The sequence below is a fragment of the Panthera onca genome, chromosome B1 (genome assembly GCF_046562875.1).
Source record: "Panthera onca isolate mPanOnc1 chromosome B1, mPanOnc1 haplotype 2, whole genome shotgun sequence".
NCBI lineage: Eukaryota > Metazoa > Chordata > Mammalia > Carnivora > Felidae > Panthera > Panthera onca.
Window position 1 is genome coordinate 102,819,132 of NC_138342.1, and position 12,568 is coordinate 102,831,699.

Here is a 12,568-nt window from a genome sequence, read left to right on the forward strand (position 1 = left end):
AACTTTTCCACATCAGCATTTTATTCTAGGAGCAGTGGAGCAATGTTTACAAATACATTAAGAAAATAAAGTCATATCTAAGAATTTTATAGCAAGTCAATATAAATATATAGAAAATAGAAAACAGTTTAGAATATAAAATAACTAAAACATAGTTCCCATGAACTCTTTCTGAAGAAACTAAAGACAAACTTTAGTCCACAAAGGAAAATGATGGCAAAAAGATCCGTGGCATGTGCCAACTCTGTGGGACTAAAATGAAAACAAATGTGGGTTAAAATCCTGACCAGCACTTTGGCATAAGGATTACTCTGAAGTCGATTAAGAAGCAGAAAACACAGAAAGAGCTCACTCCCCCTCTCCTATCTGCCTAAAAGCAAGACATAAATTTCCCTTTGTGAAGGTCTTCCCTCTCCTTGTTCCAAACCAGAAGGAATTAAAACAACCATCATCACTGGAGACAGAAAGTTGGCACAGGGTCTGCACAGGAAAACCTTAATAAAGCAACCCTAATCTTCCATTGGTTTTCTTGTATACTTACCTTCCCACAATTTAGTACCCTTTAGAGCCCAAACCTGTTTCCTTTGTCTTGTCGCTTCTACCCAAATTTACCCTTTGTTAAGATGGTATGTAAGCTCCCAATTCTAACTACTCCCTTGCGTTACTCATCAGGGAGTTCTCCTGTGTGTATGCATTTTGCTTTTTATAAATACACATGTGTTTTTTTCCCCTCATATTAATCTGTCTTTTGTCAGTTTAACTGACAAAACCTAATGGGTAAAGTTTTTTTCCTCCATCACAGTTGTAATGATTTAACTAATAAATGTTAGGAGAAAGGGGGAAGTGATAAAAGATAAAATAAACACATTGATTCTCTCATATTTTAGAGCTGGAGGATCAAAAGATAAAACTTGAAACTTGTAAATCAAGTAACAGAGACAGAAATATATGTAAAGACATAAAGATAAGCACCAAGACAAATAACATAATCATCTCAGCAGAGACTGACAATTCTCTTCCCTGTTTTTTTTTTTTTTGTTTTTTTTTTTTTAGCTTGGCAAATGGCCCCTAGGAATTAAGATATTTCCCAACCTCCCCTGCAGATAAACTGTGCAACTTTAAATAAGTTCCTTATAGGAAAGAGGCATATCTTTCTTTCCTATCACCTTCTAAATGTATTTTGGAATGCATAAATAATAGCCAGATTTCCAATAACTTTCTTGGACCATGAAGCATGTTAGACTGAAAGCCAGTCATGACACAATTATATGCTATAAAAGCCTTGGTCCCTGAACATTGGTAGGTAGCATACCAGTCCTGGGATGACCTCCTCTTGACTTCTTGAATAGGTGAGAGGAATAAATTTCTATATATATACTTTACATAGTGGTTGGTATTTGGTGGTTTTGTGAGGTTTGCACCAAACTTAATATCCTAATCAATACAAACAACAGGAGGACGACTTTATAACGATACTGAATACACAAATGAAGATCTGAACAGTTGGAAAGGTATATCATGTTGTTGAAAAGGAAGCCAGACATTATACAGAACTCAATTTTACTTAAAACAATCACAAAAAGAACAGAATATTTTACTACCTACACAAGCTGACTCTAAAGTTCAAACAGAAATAGAAACAAGAAAGAATAGCCAGGATATTATGTAAAATAAGAGTCCTGAAGTAAGGACATATGTATGTGTGTGTCTGTGTCTGTATATTTTATTTAACTTTTGTTATAAACTATAATAATTAAAACAGTGTGGTTCTACAACATATGGAAATCCTAGAAATAAATCTAAGTAGATAAAGAAATTTAGTAAGTGATAAAGGTGACATTTCAAGTCAATAAAAAGATACTTATTCAACACATCCAACTATATAATCATCTGGAAAATGAATAAATTTGGATCTCCACCCCACACATTGCATCAAAATATATTCTATATGGATCATATATTTTCATCTGAAAAGTAAAACCATAAAAGTACTAAAGAAAATATGTGTAAAAAATTTCTCAAGTATTCTTACGTGGGGGAAGATCTTCCTAAACAGGTCAAAAATCTAAAGCGATAGAAAGTTTGTAGAGTTGACGATACAAAAATCATAAAGTTGGGTGAAAATATTAAAAATATATACAAATAGAAAAAAATTCTCAACTTGTATCACAGGCAAAGGACTAATTTTAAAAGAATTCTTAATTCTTCAAATATTTCATAAATGAATTCCTCTTTATAACAAAAAACCCATCAAGAAAAGTAAACATGTGGAATACTAAATATTAAAAGATGGTCAAGTTCATTCATTACAAAGAATGCCAAGGAAGACTACACTGTGATACCATATTCACCCATCTATTTGACAAAGATAAAAAACCTTTGGTAACACGCTGTTAGTGCATGAAGGAGGAAATGGGCTCTTTCACACATTTATCGTTAAGACTATAAATTGGTACAAGTTCCACCAAAATCAGTTTGATAATAGCTAAAATATTAAAATGCCTATATACACTTTAACCAGACAATTCTATATGGTTGTGCATGTTTCAAATGTCATATATACGAGGTTACTTACTGCAGTGTTGCTTATAATAGCTAAATATTGGCAATATCCTCTATTTCTATCGATAGAAGACTGATATATTAAATGTAAATATAACCATATAAATGGAATATAATGTAGCCATTAAAAAGTAAGACTTTGACAATCAGTGTGCCAAGCAATTTGCAGGATTTGCTGCTTCCAAGACGAGTGTACAAAGAGCACTGTACCCATTAAGTGACATAACCATACATTACAAATTCCTGGATCTTCATTCTTGTGATCTTGTGATCTCTAGATTTCATCAGAAATCTACAGATTTGTTAGTCAAAATGATCAACCAGATGGAAAAGAAAAGCTACAACCTCATCTAAGTTGGAAAATAGTGTTCAAATGTCACATCTAATGTCAAAATGCAAAAGATATTTTAAAGTAGCACTAATGGAACAGTATAGCCTAAGAATCCATTGGAAAAATGGATTACCTAGAGAAATGTTATCAGGTTTCCATACTGTGAAAGCATTATCTTCCTAATATACCATATCTCCCACTGCTTCCCCATCTCAAGGTATTTGAGGATGTTCTTTGGAAGGTGTGGCAACACTTTGCTTTTAATATCACAAAGGAACTCTTCTTCCTCAACCAAAAAAATGAAGGATGTGGGACTCTGATTTCTAAAGTCCCCTCCTACTAACATACTATTTTTTCCCTGTTCTGTTCTATCCTCATAGTATATCCGAAGAATATAATTCTACTCACTACACACACACACACACACACACACACACACACACACACACAAGGAATTACATACGGATAAAAAGATATGTCTACTGAATGCTTACCTGATAACGTGTTGGCTGGTTGAGAATGCTGTTAAAACTGTGTGATTCAAAAACTCTTGAGTTAGACTGAGTGAAGAGGTTTAACTAGGAAAAAATACAATTAACCTAGTAAATTAGAATACATTCATTTGTAAGTCAAAAATATAATCTATATTCTCATTGATAACATTTCTGGAGTCAACATTTCCAAGGAAAACTTTGTGGAAGTGGAGTTTTATCAGTGATTTAATAGATTTTCAAAGGTAAAAATGAATGCAGCAACATAACTCACATTTATCAAAATGTTTATAATGTGCACTGCAACAGAACTGCTTAACTGAAAACATTTTTAAAAGTTGGCTCATACTAAATGTAATTGTCCCTGAGGACTTGTGTGCTTAATCAAAATGTATTCACAGCATCTAGAAGGTAAGGATGCATAGAAGGAACTGTCTGCTCCTGAGCCTGTATTCCTCTCCTACACTCGAACAGGAACACACTACAAGTTCAAATGGTATCATTTGGTATTTTGTAACACTGAAATATGAGCCAAAATAACATGTATTTCTAGGTATCTTCGCCTTATACTGAGCGAGATTCATAACTTTCAAGATAATTGGGCTTAAAGAAATTTTTTTTCTTGCTCTCTCTTTAGAGTTTAACTTTAGAGTGGGTAGAAAGAGACAGTAAGAGAAGCACACTGTTACTAGCTACTTTTTATGTATGTGAGCAGGGCCTGCCTCTTTCTTTTGGGCAAGCTGCTACCAATACAGTATGATTCAAAGGCAGGACCACCTATGCGAAAATATGTATTCACCCCACCACCTGACTTCCATGATCATTACTCAGGATCCTATGTGTGGGATGCTAAGAGGAGGTGGCACAATCTTGCCAACAGAAAACCTTAGCTAATAAAATTAATTCTTCTATTTGCCACTAGAGGTCAGTATCTGATTGTTGACTGAGGTTAGTTTTACAGGTTAGCGCGTAAGATTTCTTGAGGTTCCTTCCTCTCTTCTAAAAAGAGAAAAACAGAGACATATAATTTCTCCAAATTTTTACCAAATTCAGTATGCAGAGAGTATTTATTAATATTTATAATACAAATAATATTAAAGAGATTTAAACATCTCCACGCACAATTTAAAAAATAAAATTAAAATGGCAGTTTTTAACTAGATATGGGGAGATTGGGAAGCCATGGCTCATGGCTTCTGAGAGATCAGTGCTCAACTTTTTTTCTATTTCCAGCCACCTCTCTGAAAAAAGCCGTTCTTCCTACCAATGGTGTAATACAGGCAGAAGAGGACACCATAAATAGAGCACTCTGCTCCCCTCACATGCATTTGAGCAAGCTGCATTTCCTTTACAGAGGTATAGGCAGCCACAAGACAGACATCTGAATGTGCTCTTCTTCCCCTGACAGTATTTCTCCCCTTCATTATGATACTCTTAAGAATGGAGTCCGTGAAATCAGTTGCCTACAGAAAGAAAACTTTAAGGTGTGAGTGCAAGAGCTGTGAGTTCCCACGCTCTCCAGAGGCTTCCGGTTTTGAATAATAAAGCTTCAGTTAATAAATCCCCAGAGAAACAAAGCACCTTCAAAACAAAGTCAATTTCAGTAGTGGAGGGAGTTGCCCAGGATGGCAATTAGAGCCTGGCCCATTTAAGAGACTAGCCACCCTGTCTCTGAAGGAGCAGCCCATGGGGAGGAAATGGGCCAGTAACCAAGCCATAGCAGTAGGTGCTGGGTATAAGGCAGCCATGTGCAGTAGAAAGAGCGAGGCATCTGATGCTGGAAAACTTGGATTTCACACCTACTCCACACAGGCCAGCTAGCTCCCCTGACCTTGTGTAAGTACGCTACTTTAATGGTTTCAGTTGTCTTATCTATAAAATGGGAATAATAATAATACCTACCTCACAGTGTTGCATGAGGTTCAAATGTACAGCAAAGCACTTTGTAAACTGTGAATGAGGAAGGGCACTGATATTTGTTGAGGCTGGAACTTTGTACATCTCATATCATCCTTACATTAATCCTACCAAGTTTTCTCTCTTTCAGATGAGACAACTAAGGCTCAGAGTGATGAAATGACTTATCCATGTTACTTGAAAATAAGCCATAAGCACCAGAATACAAATCCTGGTCTGACATGGAGGCTCTATTCTTTACATTGTACTCCTTCTCGCTGTGTACATATGAGGTACTATTTGAAATCATAGGATGACACAGCCAAACCAATGCCTTGGAACATAATAGCCTTAAGAGCCCATGTCCAAGTCAAATTTAAAAAGGTTTAAAAGGCCACCTTCCTAAGGAATAAGATGCCAGGGTACTACAAATCTTGGAAATACACATTTTTTTAAAGAAAGAAATTAAATTGCAATAATCTAGTCTTTTTTCTCAACTTCAACTGACAAAACTTATCCACCTCTGCTCAGAAAGGTCTGTACTTTACAGAGTAACATTGCTATCTTGTGGGCTCCCAAGGTATGACAAGAACAGATCATTTTCACAACTTTAGGCAAAAATTAGTTACTAGTATAAGTAACTCCACACATTTATTCCTGTTATGTCTTGCTCCCTTATTATCTGAGGTCTGCTCATCTCCTCCTGTGTCCTATACCAATTCTATCTCTGCAAATTAAATTCATGATAATAACGTATTGTCATAAAACTCATCTTTGTTAAAATCAAAGTATGACTCAAACTAAAATCAAAGTATGACTTACCCAGGAAAACTTTGGGACAAACCATTCTTATTTATAAAAATGGTATTTATGAAATATCAAATGGAATATTTGAGGATGCTCTTAGGCCTGTGTTGATTTTATGATATTAAAGAAAAAGGTTACCTAGCTCGATAAAGAGTTTCTACAAATAAGAAGAATATGGTGGTGGTAAACTATATATGCAGCCAAGAGGAAAATGTGAAGTTAAAATTCTTTAACTTCAAAATAACAATTGAGAAGGATGGAATACAAAAATACAAAGTGTTTTCTAACAATAACTTTCCTGTTTACTTTTAACAAGTTAAAAAAGTGTTTTTGTTTGTTTTTAATCTGGCACTTTGCATGAAATTCTGACCAGAAGTAACGCATAGACTAAGTGACTTCTTGAAACATTGTGAAGATATTAAGTGTTAGTCTATGAAAGACTATGGAATGGATAGTAACTTTCAACATCTTCTAAGTTCATACATAAAAATTACCGAACAAACATCAAAAGACAAGGAGAAAGACAAAACATTCATTGCAAAGTCTTGGTAAGTTTTTGATACGTACCCTGGACTTGGAGTTACCCATTCCCATTTCTATATCCTTCTGTAGCCGGCTCCTTCTGCATTTAGAGAAGTTAATGATCCTCATGACGAAATAAACAAATGACTTTGGACTAGGAACTAGACTGAAGGGTGGAGGTAATGTTTTTCCATCATCAAAATAAGATAGCCAAAGTTTTGAACGGGCAAACTTCCATTCTACGTCACTGTCATCCTGTATCACAAAAATAGAAAAGAAACAATGTGTCATTTTAAAAACTAAATATTCTAGTAATTGATTCCAGTAGGATCATACAATGAACCTAAATTATGCTTTTGAAATAGATAAGTCACTTATATACATTTATCTGCATATAACTTCTATTGGCCTATATAATATTCTTAGTATTGTTGTCATGATACTCATCTTTTTAATTTTTCTCTTCCATATGCCTGTAACACCTGAAATTTAACCAGAGTGTCCCACCCCCCAGTCAAAAACAAAGCAAAAATGCAAGAAAAATTCAGGGTCACGGAAGGATGAAAACATTAACTCCTCCCTTCTTCCCCACCTCTGCCAATTCCTCATAATCAATAGTACTTCATCAGTCTTTACCCACCCTCCCTCCCTCCTCATCTAGACCCATCCAAGGCAGGCTATAGATACACCATATTATACTTTAGAGCAAAGGGAAAAGAATAGCACTCAGACGAATTGCACTTTGGATGTCGTGTCTGCCATCTGTCCTCAAATGTCACATAAGGCCCTCGGTGGACTATTCTTGTCTTGTATCTCTTTTTATCCTCAGTAACAGCCCAGAGTGATGGAGAGAAAAATGAAGAGGAGGAAGTTCAAAGGTGGAAGAAGTTGGCTTGTTCATTTCACCCTGCCATTACCACACTCAAGCAGTTATTCAGAGTGCCACAGTTTCCATTTCTGGGGGACCTAACTTCTGCTTTGAGAATCTATGTGTTTTCTAAAACACACACAGAGACTCGGAGGTTTAACAAATAGCAAAATACTAAAGAGATACTGAATACGAACCGGAAGGATGTAGGAAAACATACATACAATGATGAAGGAAGGCACCAAAGCAAGAGCAATCCAAAACATGAAGTAAAATGACTTCTAGAATACTAAAAATTCTGGCTGGATACAGGACATCACTGATGTTTGCCAGACATCTAGTAATTCCTCTACTAGGATCTTTCAGATGGTTGGCCAGCTAACCTAGGAAAGAATAATTTCCCTATAGTCAGTACTTCTTCTAGCCATTAATTTCAAAACTTCTGAAATATACTCTAAGAGGAGGCAGCATGATGGCAAATTCATGGGGACCCCTGCTGTGCTCCTAGAAGACACTAGAGCCTGTGAGACTATCTATCCAGGAGAGAAACACAGAGAAATGTCCAGGCTCCTTCTGCTTAGGTATAAGCCTCTTTATTGACATGAACTGGACATCCACCAAAGGGCACAAAAACAGATGGAGGATATTATTAGAGTGAGATGGCAAGAACAGATACCATGGATAGAAAGCAGGTTTACCTCAATTTCTTGATATGAGCTATTAATCATAGCAATTAACATGTTGAGTAAAACGACCACCATAGTTACATTGTATATTCCATACAGAACGTAGCCAATATTCTCTATGAATTTGTGATCGTATTTGAGCACAACAGAAGTGACTTCAGACAACCCAAATATTGACCAAAACAGTGTCTTGAAACTTTCTTCTACACTGTTGAAAGAATAAGGTACACAGTAAATAAACAGTCTTCAGTATTAAAATCAAAAGAAAAACAAGTTAGGGTTTGAATACTGTAAAGATGTAAAATGCCATCATTAAATATCATCACAACAAACTCTGAGTATAATTATTTTATTATAGTATTTAACAGAAATTGTTCCTTTAGGGGTTTATGATTAGATGTTGCCAATGCCTACCTTTTCTGTAAATTATCTTCAAGTGAAAACTCCCTGAACTCAGCAGGGGAAAGGTAAAGTCATGCCACAATACCCATTCCTTTCTCCTAAAGGATGGAAATTTGGGGTTTGATTTTATAGGTCATTTAGACCTTTAAATCAGGTTTTCTGGAGTAGAACAAGGTCAGGATTAAGATGATATACTCACTTCAAAAAAAATATGTACAAACATATTCCCTGCACTGTAGTAGTAGGGAAGAATGAAAACAACCTAAATATCTATCAGTAGGGGAGTTGGTAAATAATTCCATCTATATAATGGATTCCTATGTAGCCACTGGGAAAATGAGACACATCTATCTTCATGTGTTTATATAAAATGGTATCTAACAAGTACTGAAAAATAAGATACAGCAAGTATGAAATAGTCTACAATTTGACTAAAAAGGAGGAGTTTACAAATACTTATATTCTTGTTTATATATAAAATATCTCTGAAAGTATCCAAAAGAAACCATTGCCTCTGTGAACTAAGGAGATATGAGAGATTGGGGCCCAAGGGTAAAGAAGGGGGCATGATTTTCAGTGTAGATACCACTCTATGAATTTTTTTGCCCCAAGAATATAAAAGTTACATTTAACTGCAAATGAATAGGAGGGAACAGATTGCAAGATTCCTGTTCTTTTCATTTATATAATCTACTCCCTGATTCTTCCATAACAGCAAGTAACACTTAGGCCCTCACCTGACTAATCACCTACTTTTATCCTTTAAATGAATTTTGCCAACCGAATTTGGCTGCTTTTGGCATATAACCAAGTTGTATTCACTGATACGTGAACCACAAAAATAATCCTTAAACGATTACACATGTAGAATTCCATTACAAAGGAAGGTTCAAAAGTAAGTCCTTTTTCCAAAAAAAGATTTATGGAAACAGTGCTGGTTTTGATTTGTTGTAACAGATTCTAAACAACAATTCCATAGATTTATAGGTTTTAGCACTAGTTTATTTACTCATGCCATCATTCAACAAATATTGATGGAACACCTATCATGTTCTAGAAATTGTGCCACACCCTTATGAGGCTAAATAGAAAGATTCCTATTTCTATATAGTTGGTGTCTATTACAAAACAGTTCATTGTGTGATTTTATAGCATAGATGGTAGCAGGAGACTGAGAAAAACTATAACCTCTTTGTTCCCACCATTACTTTAACAGTGTCCCCAAATTCTGACTCCTTCCTCTTGCTCTTGTTGCAAACCTTCTCTCCTCTAACTTCAAGAATATCGATTCCTGTGAATACGTATGTGTGGGAGGAGGCAGACAGTAAAACAGGACAGGACACTGGCAGTGCCTGAGCTCTTACCTTGGGCAAGAGTCTTCAAATAAATGACCTTACATAATCCTCACAATAACCCGCTTCAAACCTTATTATTTTAAAAATAAGGGAACTGGGGCGCCTGGGTGGCGCAGTCGGTTAAGCGTCCGACTTCAGCCAGGTCACGATCTCGCGGTCCGTGAGTTCGAGCCCCGCGTCAGGCTCTGGGCTGATGGCTCGGAGCCTGGAGCCTGTTTCCGATTCTGTGTCTCCCTCTCTCTCTGCCCCTCCCCCGTTCATGCTCTGTCTCTCTCTGTCCCAAAAATAAATAAAAAACGTTGAAAAAAAAATTTAAAAAAAAAAAAAAATAAGGGAACTAACGCAGAGGAGTGCTGAGTAACTTAACCAAAGGCCGCAGCTAGAAAATAGCAGAGATAATGCATCCATATCCAGGTCTGCCTGATTGCTAGCCTAGAATCCTTCCACTATATCAAGTTGCCATGTGTTCACACAAAACAGTGAAGACAATGTGTTGTAGAAATGAGTTCTTAAAGGCTCACAGGGGTGGCACTATGTGTAGGATATCTCCATCCCTCCCCTACTGGGTTCAAACAGAATTTATTTTTTCATTACAATAAAGTGAGTTTCCGTTCTCTTCTACCCCCAAGACTTGCTCTGTATTAACTATGTGAAAAAATCATTTCCAAACAATTTAGATGTCTGGAAGGGCTTGATGTTCTATTTTAGTCTACAGGGAACTTATTGAAGGTCTAGATTCTTTCTAGCTGTGGCATTACAGGATACAAAGGGAGACAGGGAGGGCTAATGATCTCCCTACCTTGAAGGACTACAGTACAAAGGGAGGACCCACATGCAGGGTCAGGGGATCTCACAACTGGATGTCTCTCTGCTGAGGGAACTTAAAGGGACAATGACTAAGGAAGTTTAATCAAGGAAGACTTCACAGGCAAGGTGAGTCTCCGATGTAGAAACAAGTGTGACCACAGGAAGGAAGTGATACTAGTGAGTTGTACAACATTTAGCTGTAATTTCTTCTTACTCAACTCCTTTGTACTGATTAATGATACATTAAAATAAAGACCAGTGCTTTCTTTTTTGAATAGTAATGACTACAAATTACTGAAACTAAATTTAATGTCACACATAATGTAATAGATGTCCAGTATTAAAAATCTGCTGACCAATTCTCTTAAAATAGTCAGCTTCATCTAGGATTTTTCCAAATTTTGATTCTGTTCTGTGGTCCCTTACTAAACTCAAAGAAATGAGCCTTTAGGGCAATGTAATCATGCATAAGCACTGTTTTTCAATGGATAGTTTTGCTCTTAAAAACATCTTTGTTATGATTATTGAATTTGTGGTGTGTTTGATTCATCTAGATTTGTTAGACATTTTCCTCATCAAACCTTTTTTCGAAGATGTTTTACTTACGTGGTAAAAGCAGCATTTACTTTAGCCCCAAGGTAGTAAGAATAAAGTATGAACATGCCAATCATAAAGGCAAGAAACACCATAATAAAGAGGACCATGAACTTGAATATATCCTTCACAGTCCTTCCAAGAGAGATCTGTAAGGGGCCAAAGCTCTCATTTGCAGGGAGGATATATGCGATCCGAGAGAAACTGAGCACAACAGCAATGGCGTAGAGGCCTTCAGATATGATCTGAGGGTCAGAAGGGAGCCATTTATCTCTGGCTAGAAAAAGAGAGAGAGATATCAGAAATGGGACTTTTTTTCATTGCAATCTACAAAATAAATACCTTAAATAGGATCTATTTTGTAGGAAGGTGGTTTTTATCTCAGTTGAAACTACTCTAGATTTAATTAACTGGGCATTATTTTTATGTTTAAACCAGAAGCATATGAATTCTACACCCACATGGAGTCTTTTAATCTAATAAACATGATTATGAAGATACTAAACCTGCTCCACATTGAGTAGAAATAGAGTCAAGTGCAAAAGATAAATAAAGAAGTTAAAACCCTTCATTAGACACAGACTGTGTCCAGAATGACAAAACAACGGACTTGACTAATCTGTCTTCTCATATATGGACCAGCTATTTTGTTACCCTGTAGGCTCAGTTGGCACAAAACTTATTTTCCATATTTCATGGAGAAATTAGTTCATCTAACAGTTTATGCAAATAAAATGTTGTATTACAACAAGTGAGAATATCACTGAATCACAGTGGTGCTGTCAGTGTGATATCTGAGCAATATTACTTGTTCCTGTAAGATGTAAGATGCTATTGAGGTGCAAAAATTTTGGATATAGATTCTAAATGAAGACCCCACCACTTTCAAGGTCGTTTAGTAGGTTCACAGCAGACTGTTGGATACTCATTTCCCTGGAAGTTCAATGAAATAATATGTCGCTAATTTTGTGCAGAGTTACTCCCAGAAGAATGGATACATTGTAGATATTTCCAACAACAAAAATTAATGTTTATTGAATGTTTAATGTGTACTAGACACTGCGCTTTCCAGTGACTCTACGGATTTGATGTTATCATTATCGTTTTTTTAGAGATGCAGAAACCAAGACTTAAGGCTAAATCCTTGATCAAAATCATACACATAGTAAGGAGCGAATCCTGAATTCACTAATTTCCCTCCAGATTATAGTCATTAGATACACATGAATCAACCTAAATAAAGAGGT

The 12,568-nt window shown here is 36.0% G+C and overlaps 1 protein-coding gene across 2 annotated transcripts in view; it reads right to left on the bottom strand.

The window, feature by feature from the left end:
* TRPC3 (transient receptor potential cation channel subfamily C member 3) overlaps positions 1 to 12,568 on the bottom strand; it is a 76,146-nt gene that overhangs the window by 22,653 nt on the left and 40,925 nt on the right. Inside the window, exons 7-11 of one of the 2 annotated variants that reach the window (XM_060654256.3) lie at positions 11,334 to 11,598; positions 8,176 to 8,371; positions 6,655 to 6,864; positions 5,287 to 5,334; positions 3,388 to 3,471 (exon numbers count right to left, since the gene is read on the bottom strand). In XM_060654256.3, the coding sequence (XP_060510239.1) occupies positions 3,388 to 3,471; positions 5,287 to 5,334; positions 6,655 to 6,864; positions 8,176 to 8,371; positions 11,334 to 11,598 (803 nt within the window). The remainder of the gene's footprint in view (positions 1 to 3,387; positions 3,472 to 5,286; positions 5,335 to 6,654; positions 6,865 to 8,175; positions 8,372 to 11,333; positions 11,599 to 12,568) is intronic. The other variant, XM_060654257.3, reaches the window with a different exon arrangement.